Source organism: Spodoptera frugiperda, chromosome 25 (assembly GCF_023101765.2).
Source record: "Spodoptera frugiperda isolate SF20-4 chromosome 25, AGI-APGP_CSIRO_Sfru_2.0, whole genome shotgun sequence".
Classification (NCBI taxonomy): domain Eukaryota; kingdom Metazoa; phylum Arthropoda; class Insecta; order Lepidoptera; family Noctuidae; genus Spodoptera; species Spodoptera frugiperda.
In genome coordinates, this window is record NC_064236.1 from 18,230,762 (window position 1) to 18,251,990 (window position 21,229).

The 21,229-nt window shown below is 36.6% G+C and overlaps 1 protein-coding gene across 1 annotated transcript in view; it reads right to left on the reverse strand.

The window, feature by feature from the left end:
• LOC118266408 (pyruvate dehydrogenase phosphatase regulatory subunit, mitochondrial) overlaps positions 1-21,229 on the reverse strand; it is a 45,781-nt gene that overhangs the window by 6,146 nt on the left and 18,406 nt on the right. Inside the window, exons 5-15 of the mRNA XM_050703953.1 lie at positions 15,384-15,486; positions 14,695-14,796; positions 14,076-14,248; positions 7,017-7,209; positions 6,209-6,358; positions 5,292-5,452; positions 4,317-4,465; positions 3,660-3,957; positions 2,827-3,006; positions 1,726-1,926; positions 831-937 (exon numbers count right to left, since the gene is read on the reverse strand). Coding sequence (XP_050559910.1) covers positions 831-937; positions 1,726-1,926; positions 2,827-3,006; positions 3,660-3,957; positions 4,317-4,465; positions 5,292-5,452; positions 6,209-6,358; positions 7,017-7,209; positions 14,076-14,248; positions 14,695-14,796; positions 15,384-15,486 — 1,817 coding nt within the window. The remainder of the gene's footprint in view (positions 1-830; positions 938-1,725; positions 1,927-2,826; positions 3,007-3,659; positions 3,958-4,316; positions 4,466-5,291; positions 5,453-6,208; positions 6,359-7,016; positions 7,210-14,075; positions 14,249-14,694; positions 14,797-15,383; positions 15,487-21,229) is intronic.

Genomic DNA, 21,229 nt, shown 5'->3' on the forward strand with positions numbered 1-21,229 from the left:
CACTCTCATTCATAAATTTGATGAACTATTTAATTTTCGATTTTTTCTAGCTAAATTTCTAGAAATAAGTCTGCTATTTGACGTCAAAAACTTATGACGTCATAATGCACTATTTCATACAAAGTTCATAGAAAATATCGTTTTTGACGTTTCGAAAAAAGTATTGAATTTGACTAGTAGGAAACTAGCCTATTGTGTCAGAATGGTCGATCACTGAGCAGTGCGAGAGGGACGGAGCTATGAAGATTGTAAAGCTCCGTCCCTCTCGCACTGCTCAGTGATCGACCATTCTGACACAATTGTAATAGCAGACTAAGACCCCTGGCCGCCGCAGTATTGCTCGACATGGAGAAAGCGTTCGACCGCGTCTGGCACGCCGGCCACATCTACTAAGCTCCGTCGACTAGTATATTACATCTTCAACGTATGTCTATCAAAAACTTTACTTTACTTCTTTAGGTAATTTTTTTACTCTTATTCTTAAAACTAGATAAATAAAACCAAGTTTAATTTAATTTGCATTAATTAAAATACGTACAAAAATTATACTGCAGATATATTCTTTAATTTACCTATTATTTTATCCGATCTCATATTCAATAAATATTTATTATTTAAAAAATATTTAAAATAAAAGCTAAATATATACTTCCTAACACTAACAAATTATAAAATTATTATAATTAACGCAATATGTAACCACCTGCTACTCAACATATTATCACAGATTCGATTCCATATTACATATAAAACAACAACACATCACACCTCATATTTTCAAAGAAATTTAAATTAAATATAATATATATACCATAATATACTTTTCTCACCTTATACCCCCAATATCAATCTCGTAATGTCCGCTCAGCACATAGTCGTTGTTGATAACTTGAGGAACACCATCCTTGTCCAAATTCTCCACGAAACCGAGGCAAACCTGGGAATAATTAAAACATTATAACAATACAATCCCAAAATTCATATAGTAACTGTGACAATTTCAAAAATCCCCATAACCGAGAATCGAACTCGAGACCACGATACTTGTGAGCACTCGAACAAAGAAGCAATCAACTAATTTAGAAATAATGATATTTCTGTAATAAACATAAATAGTTGTCAACCTGGAATCGAACCAAAAGCCCTTTGCTTGGTAACCGCACTTGCAACCACTACACAAGAGGTCTTAGTTGCATGCACAAACACAAACATCACTTGTGGAGCACACATAACTGTTTAGTGCAGGAATCGAATCCAGTACACTTTGCCCACACATCATCGCCTGTTTAGTACATAATGCTGACAAATAATAATTATGTACATATTACTATAATTATATTCCTATATAACTCAATAGTTAAATGATTCTATAGATCTCCTTAGAGTGCTTTTTCCCAAGAGATGTGCTATGCTACGTTGCTGTGGATGCGTTTGGATTCCACCAATCATATTTATTGATACACATAGCTTAGCACTGATGGAAACGGACTCAGCTAAGTTATGTTTTTTATATGCAAAGATGCGTGCTTTGGATGGCTTATACTATCTATACATCGCATACTCGAGCTGCGCATCTTCCTTGCACAGTTACATAGCTTAGTATCAATGGAAAGTCATATAGCTCCACAGCTTAGCTATTACATCTCCGTGGCATAGCTATACAGCACATCTGAAGCGGAAAAGCACATTTAAACCCATTCAAATAAGTTTCCAAATTAAACAAACCTGTTTTTTGAACGTGAATCCGTAGCTAGTGGTGGTGGTTTGGCCGCAGTAGTTGCCGTCCCTGTAGATGGGCTCGCCCCCCCAGGACCACATGTCCAGCTCGTGGTCGTGGTCTGTCAGCAGTAGCTGCACGTACTGACGACGGATGCCTTCCTCCCGCTGACGCAGCAGCGCATCCCTGCCTATAAACTTGATGTCCTTCTGTAAATTTGGCAATTGGGTAGTTTCCTAGCTCAAAAATAAATTATTTTGATATTTCAATATAATAAAATATCCCAAAATAATCGTATTTTCATTCATTCATTTGACGATATACTTATTTATTTAATTTTTCTTGCTATTTTTTGCGTAATAAGTATGCTATTTGACGCAAAAAAATTATGACGTCATAATTTGCAATGTCATACAAATTTCATAGAAAAGTAACGTTTTTGACATTTCGATAAAAGTATTGAATTTGACTAGTAAGATAATACCCTATTAATGTTGTTTTTATACGATGAATAGTTATTTTCAGATTTTTCGTAGGTATGTAGAATACTTTTAATACGAGTTTGCTTTATGTTTGAAGTAATCAAAATGCGCGTTCAGCTCTCTGATTAGTTGGTTTATTCGAAAAATCTTGAGGAAAAAGACTTAAATGTGAGTAGTAAAAACTCATAATGTGAGAAGAGGTATGTGCTCAACATTTGGTAATTATAGGCTGATAATGATAACGATGACTATGGTAAACTAGTTTGTGCCAGCGGCTTGGCCTGAGTGTCCATCCGACAAAAAGTAGATTATGTGTTATTCCAGACCATAATCTAGCCCTGCTCAAAATTCTATCCTAATCCATTCATTTCGTTTCGACGTGATTGAGTAATAAACATGCACACAATCTCACAAGCTTTCGCATTTATAATAATAAAAAGTACTATAAAAAGTATAAAAAGTACTATTGCTGTATACTGGTCACAATTCCAGTCTCCGTGCTACTACTGAGAAATTTTCGAAAATCCCTAAAAAAGCTGAGTAATACAGCGCCGTAATGTGCACCTCTGCGTACCCCACAGGGGACAAAAGGCGTGACGTTGCAAAAAAATAAATAAAAGTACTAACGTCAAATTTAACGCGCCACGTACGTCCGCACTCAAGGGGCGTGGTCATTGTGTCCAGATCTTGGCCCCAGAACGCGAAGAATTTCTCGACGCGCAGCGCACGGCTCGCGTAGTACCCGACGTGAGAGATCGCGTACTTCTCACCGACAGTCATCAGACGATTGTACACGTGGAGAGCGAACTGGAAACAAGGGTTAATAGAAAATACGTCGACGTCGACCCATCAAATGTAAAAAAAAATAGTCGCAAAAACTTTGGACCACATTTTACGAAAACGGACCATAAAATTTGGTACACTTATAGTTTATGTGTAGGAAATGCATAGCGCTAATAAAAAATAATGCTTATAAAGTACATTAAATCAATAAATAAAATATTACACACACATTATTCTGATTATTAAAACTTCGTAATTCATAATAACTCAAAACAAATATTGGTACAATATCTATGTATATCTCTACAACTCTCACAATCTATCTAATTAATTTTTAAATCATTACACCTATTTAATTGCATAAAATACTTATACTGAATAAGCTGTGTGTTTTCCCCTCAATGAAGATGAGTCCATTTCTTTTTCTTTATTTAATTAATTAGAAGGTTTAATCACATTGCATACTGTACACTTAGGTGACTCGACTTTACCCATTAACATTCCATCTTTCATATAGTTACTTTCAGTACATATTTAATTTGATCAATTATGTAACAAATACAGGGACCTTAGTGCGAGTTTGTTTTAGGTTTAACGAAAGCGAATCGTTAACGGTTGGTTCATTGTAGCCGGAGTTGGTTCATTGAGAATCTCAATGAAAGTAAACAGAAAGCTACCTCATTAGGAATGTACAGGACATATCCCAGCTCGCCGGTGTGTGTCAGGTTCATAGCCCGGATTCCATTCGCCAGGCCAACATCAATTTCTTTGAAGGTGAAGAACGGAAAGTTTGAAGGCGTAAGGTCCGTATCAGTCAGTTCAGAAAGCAGGTTCCTTGTGAACGGCCCCATGATACAAATGGCTGTGTACATGGATGTGACGTCGGAGAGGGTAACTGACCCATTGGCTGGGAGGTGGCGCTTCATCCAAGCTTTGCAACGTGTCTGTTGTATGGTCGGCGCTATCATCATGTATCTGAAAATAGTTTTTTGTTAGTAAACGTTTAACACGAAATATGATGCTAATTTGAAGTAGAAATGTATATTTTTTCTTTAGATATTTATTTGTATGACATACATATTGTAAAGGTAGTTGCGAGAGCTAGGTTTAGTATAGAAAACATCATGTTTTCTCAGTAAGAAGACAAGCCTTTGCGCTTGCGCATGTCATTCTCTCTTCTCAAAAATATTTATAATGTTAGAATAGGATGCCAATCCCCAAATTCTCAATCTTTAGCCCTTACGTCCTAAAGGCTGGCAACGCATTTTTTCGCTTACTATCAGGTAACCTATCTGTTCGTTCACCCAAAAAAAAGAGATAGATATTTAACTCACAGGTTCTCAGATATCCTAGCAAGGCTGCAATCATTCTCGTAGCCGCCTCGTTCGTTCTGCATGCCGGTGTGTATGATGCTGCCGACCGGCACGTCCACGTCGTTGGAGCACAGGTACTGCAGCATGTCCACCACCTCGCGACCCTGGGACTACGCGGACTCATGTTATTATATATAACTAACTAGCAAACCCGGCAAACTCCGTTTCGCCACCAATGATTTTCCCTGTTTTCCTGCTGTTCTTTTCTGAATTTTATTTGCTATAAACCTCACGGAGAGACCTTTCCAACGAATGCAAAACCATGGAAATCGGTTCGTGCGTTCTGGAGTTATAGCGTCAGGAAGGAAAACCCGACTTATTTTTATATTATAGATTAGCGGACTACGTGAACACAACAACAAGCGAAATCGGTTCAGCTGTTATCGAGATTTAGCGATTCCTTTTTATTTTATAGATAACTAGCGACCCGTCCCAGCTTCGCATGCATGTATTATACATATACAGCTTCCTATTGAATCAACCTATCCATTAAAAAAACCGCAATAAAATCCGTTGCGTAGTTTTAAAGATTTAAGCATACAAAGGGACATAGGGGCTGAATAAGCGACTTCGTTTTATATGTAGTGATTGCATTCGTTAAACTTAATCATAATGACATTCATTTTCAGTCTGTTTCCATTCACAGTCGGACAAAGATAAGGACAAAGGCCTCTTTAATAGTAAATAACTTTGCATTTAACCACTTTGCAGATATCGTCACTCTCCCTAGTTGGACGATGCCTGCACTACATTATACTAGACATTTATATAAAACACAATAATTGTTTTTTCATTTCCAACTCGTAAATCGACCTTTTAAGGATCGAGACCATATTTTAATCAAGTTAGACAATCTTTTCTCATTTACTCGATTCGAAGTCATACAAAATCAGTGTAAAATGCATTCAAACCCTGTATATACAAAGTTAAGTTTACCTGTATATCGATTTTGGTGAATGAGGAGTAGTCGGCGAGCCCCACTCGTTCGCGACAGGCCCAGTACTCGCGCTGTACTGTGTCGAACCAATGCGGCTTGTTGAACGTCTTCGTGTACGCCACTTTGAACGGACGGGGCTTGTCCGGCGGGTCTTTGGGATCTAATATAATACATACATATCGTCACGCCTTTAATCCCCGAAGGGGTAGGCAGGTGCACATTATGGCACGTAATGCCACTGTGCCACACACACACCCACTTTTCACAATTTATGTTGTAAGTCGCATGTAATAGGTGGTGAGCCTATTGCCATATACCGGGCACATTTCCAGACTCCGTGCTACCACTGAGAAATTTTCGAAAAACCGAAAAAAGCCCAGTAATACTTCGCCCGACGCGGGAATCGAACCCGAGACCCCTTGCCCGGCAGTCGCACTTGCAACCACTCGGCCAACGAGACAGTAGAATCTATTATAATATATCGAGTTATAGTTACTACTGTTTAACAGTCACATGTTATGCTATGTAGTTTTGTTTTTATGTTTAACACTTAACTCAACTAAAACAGAAACTTAAAATCTGTTATTAATCTCTAAACAGTGGAAATAAAGCCTATAATAGAGTAGCCTATAACAGAGGTGGATAAGAAAGTAACTACACCGGTGTCTTCTCGGCAGTTTAGAAGTCAAGTGGTTGTGTTAAAAGCGTTGAAAGATTTGAGACTAAAATAGTAAACTTATATTTTAACTAGGGTTTAGTTTCATTATGTTATGTAATTAATTTTAAGTAGGTATTCGTAGTATGGTCTCAAAACAAAAAAAAAATTGAATCTTTAAGAACCTATATAGGTACTTAGGATCTTGCTATCACCACGTTGATGCAGCCTCTCTTAAATTGTTAAGTCTTACAAACTCACCGACGGCCTCGAACCACGTGGGTCTCTCGTACCCCATGACCTGCCCGAACACTGCGCCGTTGTCGCGCAGCGTCGGGTAGATCGGGGACAGCCTCAGGTTGCGCCCGGTCTCGAACTCGTGGAACGGGTACGGGAGGCCGTAGTGAACACCTGGAATGATATTACTTTACATTACACTGTCAAAGGATCGTATGTGCCATTAGAGTGCTTTTCTACCAGAGATGTACACGTTCCAACGATACTAAGCTAAGTAGCTGTGCGAGCAAGATGTGTTATGAAGATGCGCCGCCGCAAAGTAGGGAAGCCATCCATTGCACGTCTTTCCATATAAAAGAAATAGCTTAGCTGAGTCCGTTTCGATCAGGCTAAGCTATTGATACACATCAATGAATATAATTGGTGGAAGCAAAATGCATCCACAGCAACGTAGCATAGCACATCTCTGGTTGAAAAGCAGATTAATGCATTTACAAACATGGAAATTTTAACCACACTCAGACTCGAAACAATTTGCGAATCACGCAAGAAATATAGACTAGCCCAGCTTGTATTCACCGCACAGTCTGTTGATATTTTACACCTTAATGACATATTGTTTATAATTATTCCATTTTTCATTTAGATACATATTTTAAGTAGTTTTTCTAGACAGTTAGGCTCGCCCCCAATTACATGGGACTTATAACACAAATGGTGAAAAGTGGGTGTACATTGTACATATAGCGGCATTACGTGCCGTAATTTGCACCTCTGTCTACACCTTCGGGGATAAAAAGGCGTGACGTTTACAATTCTAGAGAGTACATACCAGGTACTTCCTTGACGCGGTCTCGAAGAAACCTCTTGTTGTTGTGCAGGCCTAGGAACCGGTTGAGGCCAAGCTCGTACATGTCGTACTTGGTGTACCCGTCCACGATCTCGTCGGCCGTGGCCTCAGCCACGCCACCGGCCGCCGATATGCCCACGGTCTTCATACCGGCCGCCACGTGGTAGTTAAACATCTGTAATTTCGTTTGTTGTGTCTTTTATTCACCTACATTCGGGTATTTACTTCCATTTCTAAATGGATGAAATGGGAGTTTTGCAATGTATAAACCCAATAACACTATGTCGGATTATCGAATCGTATCAGAGATCCCTTAGTCGGTGGTTGCAGTTGCGACTACTCGACATGTTTGGATTCAATTTTATAATGGTATCACGCTTCATTTTGTTACCTATAAAAGATTGTACAAAGTGTATATCAGATAGCAATCTACAAGGAAGAATTCTAATATAAAAACACAATAATACTTTGTCCATTTCAAGGATCGAACCCTGGACTTAAAGTTAGATAGAGTTTTTGCCGTCCTACGTCTACGTCTACTACTAGCATAGAAATCTATTGCACTCACGGATAGACCAATGAATAATTCTAACGAGTAATTGAATACTGTTTTTATAATACTAATATTGCTTCACATTTAAAATACAAGTACATAACACACAGTGTTTAATCCGAACATTGGAAAGTAGACTTTAAATTGAACTTCAAAAGGTAATAAGTACAAAAGTATTAATTTAAAACGATTAATAACAAAAAGATACCTACTTCATGAACACACAGGTCTACTTACTTGTCCTTCCTTTCATGAAAAGGTTGGGTTCGTAAGGTATAAAATAGATAAATGATAGAAAGAAAGTAAATAACCCTTTGACCACCACACTCAATCATAGCCGACAAGCCATAATAGACCTTGCTATGAACGCAAGCTGTTGATTTTTAAATGTATGGGAATCCATTGTTTTATGTTAAATCGTATTAACAAACACTTTATTGACCAATAGACTTTAAACTACTCTAGCGCCCCTGGTGGCGCGGCTCGATTTTTCAATTTTGACGTGGTGTTCAAAAGGTTAAAATTACAAAAGGTGAAAACACTAGTTTCTGTCTAATCCACATCAGTAACATGTATAAAATTAATTATCTCGCGCACTCAGAGTCATTTAATGATTACTTAACCCAATCCTTAGCAATTGTTTTCCATACAAAATCGTTACTAAAGAATAGTTTAAGTAAGCATTAAATGACTGAGTGTGGCAGTATATCATAGAATATTTAATTTCCTTTAAAAATAACATGAAATGGTCTATCATATTTTTGTTCACCAGATGGCGATAATGTAATAAGGAATTAGCTAGTGTCTCGGCATTGGACGTTCAATATTTGACAGCTGCTGTGATTGGACAAAAATTTTCTTCCTACATTTACCCAACTGGTGAGCAAAAAAACAGTAGCCCCCATTTCATAACATGCGAAACCATGGACAGAAACTAGTATGTATTACAATACTAGTACAGTGAAGTGTGAAAACATTAGTATATTGAAAATGGCTTTTACACAATGTATGATGAAATTATACAATAGAAAGTTAGTGAAATGATCAAGAATAATCATTAAACGAAGACATTTAAAGAAGAAGAGAGTAATTAAAAGAAGGAAAATAAATTAACAAAGAATATTATCTGAATGAAATCTCATTAAAACTATGTAGTACTGAATATGTCTTTGCACAAATATATCACTTCATTCCTTTTACAGGGCAGGCAGAAGCGCGTAGTATGGATGGTCAGAGTGTGGTACATGGGCCATGTAATACAAAAATACAGAAGTATGTATGTTTTATAGTACACAGCTCCAGTAAGACACCCTCACATCTCGTGCACGCAATGCCATCTGTAAACGTATCTGAAAGATGCAATGTATAACTAACCTGACACTAATAACTATGTTGCACGGCTTACGGCCACTTTTATAATCTATCTAAAGTCAAAGTCAAAGCATTTATTTCAATTAATCCTAAATAAGGCACTTTTGAAACGTTAAATTGAATTGTCCGTCAGTCTGTCTGTCAGTGAAGCTAGGCGCTCGTTCCAAAGTGTAGCTGCGAAAGGAGAAGAAGGAGCAAGAAACTCCAGTAAAGTATAGATAGGTTATTAAAAATGGCCGTTACTTACGTTACTGTTCTACGAGATACCTCGACTAGTTTCAAGCCACGTCAAAGCCTACAATCATGAGCAGCAGGCGCCATGCGCGAAATCAATAGAGTTACCTCGTAAAACAGCTACACGAATAAGCCGCACAAAATAATTAATTTGATAATTTAAAGAAGTTAGAAAAAGGATTATTAATAAAAGAAATAAATAGAACAGAACAGAACGATGGAAACATTGAACCGTTCCTTTATTGGGCGAATCTCCTTCATCTTCATCAGCAAAGCAGCAGTAGCAAGTCCCGTCCCGTCAAAACATTCGATGTCACGAATTTAGCGAAATGACGGTATTGCTATAACCCGTGATATTGAACGCTCCGAAGGTTGGGAGGTCTTCTGTCTTCTGTGACACTCTTGGCAAATGTTAGTGGAATAATGTTATTTGTTACATGTGATATCAAGGTCCAACGTTATTAGTTGATCATTGACTTTCTTGATCGCCACGATCGGCTACAGACGACAAACGAGATCCAATTTGGACCATGGAACTTTGTTTGTCGTCTTTAGTTACCCACCATGGCGTTCAAAAAGTAATTCTGTGCTTATTTTTGTAAGTAGGTGCATTATACTTTTCACCAGTGGTGTTGTTAATTTTCAGTTAAAGTCTAATAACTAATAAGGTAGGGCCTTATTTAAAATATTAATGCTTCATTTTATTACACAACTGTGCTGTTGTAGAACAATGAAAATGCGTCATGGTCCAGCAACAAACACTGCAACAGTATAGCAATATGTATGTATCAGTGTAAATTTCTGATTCATTGACATTTCATTTACTCCTATCTACCCACTTATTTTTGCTTTAAATCTATTTTTGCTATAGAACGTTTTATCTTCTCTATACAGGCGTCATCATTTGTTTTGTCAATCGTTCGTCCTCTTACATATCAGTGATACAAATTAGATAGGGAATATTACACGAACTGCCAATTTCAATAGCTGATCTTAATCCAACCTAAATCAAAGGATCTATCTTCAATTTTGACAGAAACTCTATAGAAGTAATGTCAAAAATAGATCTTAATCTTTGGATTTAGATCAGTTGTTGAAATGGGTAGTTTAGCCTGCAGTAAGGGTGTAATAAGTAGTGGGTAGTGATAAGAATATGTAGTGCTTATTAGCCTAAACTTTGAGAGAACAGAGAAAAGAAACGGAGGCTCCCTTAGTAGTAGGTACTATACATATTATTGTATACATAAAAAATATGTTATTTGGAATAAGTTCGTCTTGTTTACCTAAAGTTTGCGAATAGACATAACACAGTCGTTACAATTATCAACTTTCTGAACATTTTCTTGTTGGAGAACATTTTGTAAATGAGTTGTTGATCTTAAGACTGCTTTCTAGCTCGCTCTTGGCCATGTTTGTTGTGATTTCTAAACATCAAGTGTATAATTGAAAAAAAACCTGACAATTGTTGTATAAACATCACGAACTTATTCCAAATAACATAATTTATTTATGTATTTAAGTGCAGTCCGGGAAAAAATATAGTACCTACTATAAGCACTACCTATTCCTATCATTTGGTATCACATTATTTCTTGTTTCACCTCACTGCCCAAAAACAACGATATCTTGAGTTATGGGTGTTTCTATTTCGTAATTTTCATAATACTTAATGACAATATTTAATGAATTACTGAATTACTCTAGTGCCAGAATGTAGTAGTAACATCCCCTATAGACAAAACGTTCTATAAAATGTTAATATAATAATAATTATTAAAAACTATATGATTTAAGTACATATTGCGGCCGCAGGTGTATGATCCTCGTTAGGATGGTAGGCCGATAACTTATGTCAACGGCTATGTACCATTACGCCTTTTATATACGAAAGGGACTACACATTTAATCATTATATATGTAATTCTTCTGTAAGTGTGTATGTCACTGAACTTCTCTTAAACAACTGGACCGATTTTGATGAAATTTTTTGTGTGTGTTCAAGGGGATCTGAGAATGGTTTAGATTCACAATTTTGTCCGCTGGACAATGTTTTTTTAATTAATTTTGAATTTATTAGTAGTTTAAGTAAAATTTTCGGATCCTACATTCCAAAATCAACATTTTGGAATGTTGGATCCGAATTTTTTTCAAATTAAAGACATGTAGCCAGGACAACGTCTGTCGGGTCCGCTAGTATATTATATATGAAGATATACAGGGTATAAGGGTACTTCGGAGTTGCAATAGCGTCTAATCTGCTGGTATACATCTGGTACTGTCACCTCATGTGATTATTAGAAGGTCCCTAAGTAGTTATATACACACACCTCACCAGATATGCCCCTTGTTGATATTTAGTGAGCTTTTGGGTGAAACGATGATGTTTTATCGAACAATTTAGCCTCGCTGGGCTGATTGTGATTATGATGATAATCATATACAAACTTCCAATTCAAGTATGTTATTTCAATAATGGAAACAAAATTGGTTTGTAAAGTTTTTATTTAACCATAACCACCATAAGACACCTTGTGTTTGGTGGGTGCGGTGAGAAGAGGAACACCGCGGTGGATCTAGTCAGACGGCCCCCAACGACAACGGCAATTCATCATGATTTCCACTGCGATAAAAAAAGGCTCGAGTCAAAGTTTCAACCACGTCATGGGTAGAAGCCAAGCCGCGCCTCTGTTATGTCCACACCCTGTATAGCAGCTGTTATATCAAACAATATATGTATCTGTTTACCTTTCCGTCGAATAAAAGGCGCAATGTTTGTTATGTCAACTTAATATTATTCGGTTAGTCCAGAGATGAAAGTAGGTAGGGAAGAGTATAAGAAAGTATATATATGAAGCATTGTAATATAATATACAGATATGTTAGTGATATATTAAGGTGAGCTATCACTAGCTATATGTACCCACGATTTCACCTGTGTGCAGTTTTGATGTATAGTACATGAACTGACTTTAATCCCTTTGGGGGTGAACAGAATTCATAGAGCAGCCTCCAGACATCCTTTACTTACATATTTCTATAGCTTCAATCACCTTCATTCGGTCATTCACACTCGCCGACTATGAGTATTCTGCACCTATCCGATTTGGGATATCGTAAGGTTTTTGGCATGTAGAGCCAAGAACCATTGAATCTGGTAACAACTTATCAGTCGCAAGTACAATTACATAAACAAACAGTAATGACTTTTGACAATTGACGGAGTTTACCTGCCGATAGATTGACAATCGGAAATAGAATTCCGTCACATTTTGGTTACTATTACAAAATATGTTTCCTACTAGTCAAATTCAATACTTTTTTCGAAACGTCAAAAACGATATTTTCTTTGAACTTTGTATGAAACACTCTATTATGACGTAATATAAGTTTTTGACGTCAAATAGCAGACTTATTTCTAGAAATTTAGCTATAAAAAATCGAAATTAAGTAGTTCATTAAATTTATGTATTGAAAAGTTGTAATAATTTATTTTTGACCGAGTCATTATCCCTATTACTTACAAATCTAGTGTACTGCGAGGTAGGTTATTGCAAATAATTATAACATTACAAGAGATTGGTATGCGGTGCAGGAAAGAGAAGAAACCAAACCCTGGACGACAGGATTAAGAGACAGACGGTGGTTGGTTATAGTTTTGCGCATTGTGTATTTCACATTATTTCTCACTGTGTGGCGGTCACATTTTAGTAAAGTTCCACATTGGTAGGTTAAAGGTTAACACAAATTCTTTAGTTTGCATGATTGACGCTGTGACTGGGATGGCTGACGCGGACTGTATAGCGGGTTCGATTCCCGCATGGAACGACTCTTTGTGTGATCCACAAATTATTGTTTCGGGTCTAAGAGGTCATGTGTATGTGAACTTGTAAGTTTGTAAACGCACCCACGACTCAGGAGAAAATACTAGTTTTTTTTATGGAATAGGAGGCAAACGTGCAAACGAGTCACCCGATGGTAAGCGATCACTAATATATATGACTATTATATTAGTGTGGGGCAACGTTTAATAAAGAAAAATTAATTGAGTGCAACAGTCGGGACCCATATTGAATGATTTTAGTCTCGTTTATTTAATGGGTCCCGACTGTTACACTCAATTGTGTTTCGCATAAGATTATTATTTTTTGTGTATAGCATTGCTATCTACACTTTTAGACTAAGCTTGTTTTTTACTTTTTTATGCAGTCGGGTTTTTTATTTTTTTTAATTTATTTATTTTTATTTAACACTTTTTAGTTAGTTATAATACGGCTATGTGTTTCTCAAGATTTCACCCGCGACACGAAACGACAGTTCAGAAACCGCTAGTCAATCGCGTCGCGTAGTACCTATACGAATATTTAGTTTGGATAATAAAGAACCTAATTGTACATAGTATAATTTTTTTCTATATGTCAGTGATATACCATTTTGGAATCCTCATGATGAGCTCTTTAATTTGATACCCATATTGTAGCAAATAATTTTTTTTTATTTTTTTTTACTTCACTCTAGGGCGCCTCACGGCCGCCATGTTGGTTAACACAAATTTTTTTTACGTCACATATCTAAGAACACTTGGGTGATTAAGACGAATCCAACGATGCCCTGATTGTCGAAATCCATCAAGCCGTTTCGAAGAAATGAGGTAATAAAGAATATTAGGCTCATACATATAAGATACGCGCGAAAAACATAACCCTTCCTTGGCAGTCGGGTAACAAACTAGTTAAGTTACTTTCTATCAAACCTGATTAAAATGCATGGCAATAACAAAAATAAATAATGATAAAATACGCAATGCGCTAACTTAACCACCAAGAATTTGGTCATGTGGCGTGGATTATAGAAAGAAGAAGGAGACTTTGGCCTATCAGACTAACCTCTGGTGCTTCGCCGACGATCCACTTGCAATCTGGAGAGAAGGCTTCAAGTCCATTGCATAGTTTGTGCAGCACAGCTTGGCTGAGACTTGGTACACGCTTGAGAAGCTGCTGCAGTAGTACGTGGAAGTGGTCCCAGTCTTCAGGCACACAGCGCTGGGACATCGATGTTACTGAGGATCGAGGATGGGTTTAATTTTCTATAGTTTAGAACATAAGTATAGCATGTGAGATGTGAGGAGTTTCTCGAAAATACCTACACCAAATAACTGATTGAATTTACTAAAAATCATAGTTTACTCTCGTAAATATCTGGAGAAACAGCTCTACTAGTTTCGAGTCACAGAGGGATAGTCGACGTCGCGTAGCTTACTGATTGACTAAACCGTAATTTTTAGTTAATTTAGTATGTCTCACCATAGTTATTATAAAAACTGATGGAGTTTGAAATGTTAAGTAACATAAATAATTGAATGTGTGATCTTGTCTGTTTTTAAAATTGCACTCTACACTCTGTGGCCACTAGCTATCTCGGTATTATAGGAATTACAATTACACTTGCGCTAAAGCCTAATATGACCTTAATTATAGACCCGTAGTATTAGTATAAATAACATACTTTCTTCTTCATAAACAGGTTTTGCAATGGGTTCGAAGCCTCCAGCGAGGATGCAGCCGTCCCTCTCACGGAGGTAGATGTAGCCATCAGGATCACGGATAACTGAACAGAATATCTATTGTTAGCACAACATTACATAAGACTATGAATCTACATTACTACTACACTACTACATTACATATCTCATGAAACGCGAACCTTCATTGTACATCAGCTACATTTTCAAATGGTATTACCAAATAGAAGAATCCTAATATTGTTTTGTTTGACAAAGTTTCAAAAGTCTACATTCAAATCGGGACTTTATATCTTCTCTGCTACTCGAGAACGGCTGGACCGATTTGGCAAATTTTGTCATTATTTGTGGAAGTCTAGAGAAGGTTTATAATCTGAAAAAATAAATGTTTAAGGCCGTACGACGTTTGCCGGGTCAACTAGGTGGAAAAAAATCGAGACTAGCAATCGATTAACTTATAAAATGATTACCAGCTCAGCTGCTTCTTTTTAAAGAATGCTGCGCGTTTACTTATTTAACCGAACTACAACCCACACAAAACTAAGTTCAATACTTAGTTTTGTTTGAACCCACACAAAACTAAGTTTTATACTTAGTTTTGTGTGGGACAGTAAAACCCTAAAATTATAAACTAAAGTTGTTCTTAATAAACTCTATTTTACAGAATACGTACCAGGAGTCATGGGGTCTAGGTTTTCGATGGGTTTAGTGTGAAGGTAGTAGTGTTCGCAGGGTAGCAGCGGTACTTTAACTTGAGGACGAGCGAGTTGACCAACCTGGAAAAGCGAATATATCATAGCGACAAACGTACACACATACGTTTATAGATATAAACATAAGAAGTCTAATGGATGAGATTCGATCGTAAACCTGGCATAAAGTTTCATAATCAGCAAGAAGACGTCAGGGCGGTTCTTAAAATAAAATCACAAAATGTTAACGGCGTCATTATCCCCAACCAAAAGTTCCGAACAATTCTGCCGATTGAAATTCGAAATTTGGTTTCAATCAATTAAAATGTGACACGGCTCTCAACCAATCCAATAAAAATAAGGATGATAATAAGCTACCACGATGCTTAATAACGCGGGAGTGTAATGATTTGCAACAGTAAAAGTTAAACAAAGGCATCCCCCTTGGCCTTTCACGTAGAATAACAGAATTAAAGAACATTATAATCAATGTCAAATCATTTATTTCAGGCAGACTAAAATCACTCTTCTACGCGAACGTCAAACTCATAATACAATGAAACAGGTGTATGTTCCAATGCGAATTGATTATTCAATTTGTTTCACAATGATTTTGTCAGGTCAGGATGCACTTATAAATATCTACGAGTCCCTGTGTGACTTGAAACTAGCTCATATCAACCGATTTATTTTAAACAAAGTTCTGTGACTGTGTTGAATTTGACACAATTGTTCAACACACGTTTTATAAAAGATTTATTTACGTTATAATTCAAAATCAGTCTACAATATAAAGAGCAAAAGAGGTTCTTACTCTTGGCTAGTTATATTTGCCTACAGCGTCATGATATAGGGGACGGACCCCAGGCCAGATGTTGCGCTAAGCTAAAATAATCAATATTAAACAACATTAAAATGTGAAGCGAAAAACATTTAACTATTTTTTATTGCATACGAAGTATTTGAACTGAACATTTTGTAATGTTTTTTTATTGTGTAATGTTCTTTAGAAATGGTAGAAGTAGGTACATTACATACATTATATCAATACTAAAACAATTTCCACACACTGACTTTGCAGTATCAAATGTCAAACAATCACAATAAAAGTTTGCGTGAGAACGTTTTGCGCGAACCACAGATCGAATATCGTCAACCGCAGCACCACGCGCGACGTGACAACTTAACACACAACTTTGACCACGTAAAACTTTGTTATTAGTTCGCTAACTAAGTATTCTAGTACTTTCTTCGTTTCGCCACCAATGACTTTCCCTGTTTTCCTCTTGAATTTTTTCTCTATTTTCTGCTATAAACCTTACGGAGCTCGAGACCTTTCGAACGATTGCCAAACCGTAACGTAATAAAATTTCCACGACAGAAAAGGCACGGTTCAGTAATCATCAAAGTAAGGATTTAAGTTAAAAGCAGATGACAGTCACTGCGCGTAAAAACACTGGCTCGGTTGAATTCAATCAAGACTTAGCCAGACTTAGTGCCAATCCAATCTAGCTCGGGAAACGCAACCCGTTTCAGAAAAAAGGTAAAAACATGGAAATCCACTTAACACTACGTATTCTGCGAAAAAAATTTGCTAGGCAGAAATATAGCTGGAATAAATAAATGTTTCATACATTCGCAATAAAGTAAATATGTACTACAATTAAAACTCAATCACGTAGGTACATACGTCGATGAATAATAAATCAAAAACACGCGAAAAATCATATTCACACGAGTAATAGACCGAACTAATAACTTCCAATAAATTTATTCGAGCGATTCGAGGAGAAGCCACTCAAGCCACGAACTTTTCCGAAACATATTACACGATGCATTATCTTCCATTGATTTTTTTTAAACGTGCCCCACACTATTATTTTCTACTGTGTCGTGGGTGCGTTTACTAACATACAATTTCACATGCACATGACACCCAGACCCGAAACAACTATTTGTGGATCACACAAAGACTTGCTCCGTGCGAGGATCGAACCCGCTACACGTTAGGCGGCAGCCAGTTGCCTAGCCACCGCGCCAACCGTGCAGTCAATATTGATTTAGCATAGTGTTTTTGTCTCATCATGACTTTCCTTCAGTTCAAAAGCCATAGACTGAGAAGAATTACATGTTATTATTATACATTAATAAAAGCCTGGATAAATATCCTTACATTTTTTATGGAATAACAAATAGAAATCAGACGATTCTCTGACGTTTCCCAACTTCAATGCGCTTTGTCTAGTATTTCTATTGATAACGTAGATCAAAGCGAAAGAGGTATGTCAGAATCCCGATAACGGACGTGTCTTGTCATAACAAATGTACTACCTGTAGCAAGCTGACGGACAGCTAGCGTGACCTAAAACTAGTCGAGAAGAGTTAACTTTTCTGTGTTATGTACTTAAGTACACCAGCATTATCACCAGGCCACTGCTGAGCAAGATCCTTTTTCCACACGGAGAAGGCATGAGCATTAATCACCACGCTTGCTTACAATTCAAACCTATATTTAAGAAACTATAAGTCCAGGTTTCGTCTCACTCTGTTTCCCGTATGTAAGTTGTGCTAAACAAACTTACAAACTCCATAAGAAGAGTTACGTATTTAATATTCTAAGAGAACATTGGAGTAGACAAAGAGACTGAAGTCAGTCTATATATTTCCAGAAGGATAACGAATTCATCTTCAATTGAATCTTCCCTTTCAACTTGTCAGCAGTTGCCGGTCGTAAATTGCACATGCTCGATACTAAGTGTCAGCAATTGGTAAATCACATCCGTGTTGCAAGTGGGTATGAATAGGAAAATTGCAGGGCGGTGCACAATTGTACATGCAACGAACGTTCGGGAAGCCACCGATTTAATATGCATACATACAAATCGCCGCAGTAGCTCGCTAGCAATCTCTGAGGGGTCCGCCGCAGATTATATCTAACAATACGACGTCGTGAGTCGTATACATTTTTCTTCTCTCTATGAATGGGACAACTGGTCTGACAAAATGACAAATTGTGTATGTGTAACACAATTTGTTATTTTCAGTTACATAGCGAAATTATTAATATCGTGCGAGAACCGAACCCGAAATTGAAAGAAGTAGTTGCCAGTTTGCCATACAAAGATTAAAGGGTTACAGGGAAACAAACCCTTACAAATAGCACAGCAATAGATCGCTTAGCCACAAAACTACAGAAGCAATAGCAAATTCCGAGCACCAACTATCGATCAGTGACCATTACCCGGTTAAACAATATACAGTAGCGCATAAAATATTCAATACAATCACAAATATAAACAATACAATAAAATAAATATAATAAATTTAGAACGGATAACTAATAAAATAATGTACAAAAATATACTTATATGTAAACACCTACTAAAAATACAAACATAATAACAAGAGTACCTATACATACATTGAAAAGGAATATGAATACTTGAGTTTAAACAAATAATTCTTTACTTATATACAACGCCTTCCTCTCTTCTAATTTACTATTTGCTGTGCCCATCAGGGTCCACGATTGCTACCATGTTATTTATATTACCATCTTATCTTTACATTGTGGATTTGCAATAAAGAATTATGAATTATGAATTAAAATTGTATTAACAGATTACATCATGCGATTCAGTACAGCGACACAATTAAGAATGTTTCTATTCAAAATGCTAATGACAACATCAGTCCACTTGATCGCTACACACAATTATATGAAAATGATCACGCTAGCTGCAATCCACTGAAGGATTTGTAAACAGTTTTACTGAAGGACAGACCAACACATTTTTCTGTCCTTCAGTAAAACTGTTTACAAATAACACATTCTTATTGTTTGATATTAAAAGTTGAAATAAATGATTTGACTTTATATGATAGATAATTATAAGAAACGATAATATTTTCTTTAAAATACTAAACTAAAATCTTAATTAATTACTTTATTACTGCTGCCTTGTACAGCCTCAGCCTGTATCACAATGAAAAAACGGAACCATAGACTACGCTTCGCGAATTAATAAAAGGACGAGTGTGTCATTATTGCTATTGTTATTTTATTAGCTAAAAATAAGTCGGGTTTTCCTTCCTGACGCTATAACTAGAACGCTAAACAGAACGCATGAACCGATTTCCTCGGTTTTGCATTTGTTGGAATGGACACGGGCTGCGTGAAATATAATAACAAAAAAAAATCAAGAGAAACGGAGTTCGCCGGGGTTTGCTAGTACTTTATATTCCTTCTGTATATTGATCTTATATTTCTGTATTAATGAATATCGTGGGACAAATCACTGGACTCGCGTCATTGTTCGACTAGGCAGATCGATCCGCCGAGGCCGTTGTCGTAGAATGATGTACAATTTGACGTTTCAAAAGTGTCTAAATTAGGATTTATCGAAATAAATGCTTTAACTTTAACTTTGAGTATGATTTCTATGACTATGAGCTCCTGGCGTGCTTTGAAAGTAGTCAAGTAAACTCGTCTCACAACCATATTTGACAACAATATTTGACAGTATGAAAAATAAACTGTTTTTAAAAGCTACTACGTAAATTATGACTTTAAAAAGCGTTGCAGAGTAAAAAACCTTGAATGTTTCTAATAATTTATTACACGTGACACAAAACGGTCAGAATTGGTTGAATCAAATGTGACGAAACCTGCCTGTTTCCTGTCATCGTCTTGCTACTGACTACCAAAAGGTAGGTATTAATTTTCGTCGGTAACCGCTTTAAATGCATTATTAATAATACAAAATCCAGTTATGAATGTATTCATTGAATAAATCACAGAATGGTACATTTATTTATTTCTCGTCATGAAAATTTGATGTCGGTTTACACTTTCATAGGGATGTGACGTCAATTGCTTGTACGGCGCCATCTTGCACGAAGAAATGTTTGTGCGGGTTATTCAAATCCCACCCAAAACATAAATGTGAAAGGCTGCCAAGTTCGATAATATTGGAATGCTTCGCCTATAAAAGAAGTGAGATCTAAATAAGTACCAAGTTCCATACACAGACCTCAGTTAAAAATGATATAACAAGTTGGCAAGTTTTCACACACTTTGTTATAAACCTACTAAACGCAATGAGTCAAGTATATAATTTTCTATTAAAACTTGCCAAGTTATATCATTTTTAACTGAGGTCTGTGTATGGAACTTGGTACTTATTTAGATCTCACTTCTTTTATAGGCGAAGCATTCCAATATTATCGAACTTGGCAGCCTTTCACATTTATGTTTTGGGTGGGATTTCATTTATTTTTGTAAGGTTTATTTTCTTTTTTTCTTGTTTTACTTTACTTTGACTAAATACAAACCTTCGTAACGAATTTTAGGTCGGTACGACCATTGGAAGATATAGATAATTTTTTTGTTTTAGTTCCTTAGGGGTATGAATTTACACCTTCATTATTTTTAAAACCGACTCACACTTGGCCATTTTCAGATTTTTTCCTTTACCTTGACCTAAAGACCTACCTCTATGCCAAATTTCAAGTCAATACGACCATTGGAAGTGGTCTAGGTTTTTGATGAGTGAGTGAGTGAGTCAGTCAGTGAGTGTATAGTAAAAATAGCGATTTTCTGACGTCAATATCTCAAGATCTACAATAAGTACATTAATGAAATTTTGTATTTTAGATAAGTAAGTAGATCTCGACAGATACTAGAAATTTCATATGCGTAGATAAAATAGATTTGGAGTTATAGGTGGGTCGAACTTGGCCCGAAATGGTTCGTGTAATATAACCCACGGCCGGTGTGTCGGTTTTTTTGCTCGAACTTGGCGGACACACTGCCGTGTGTCTAGAT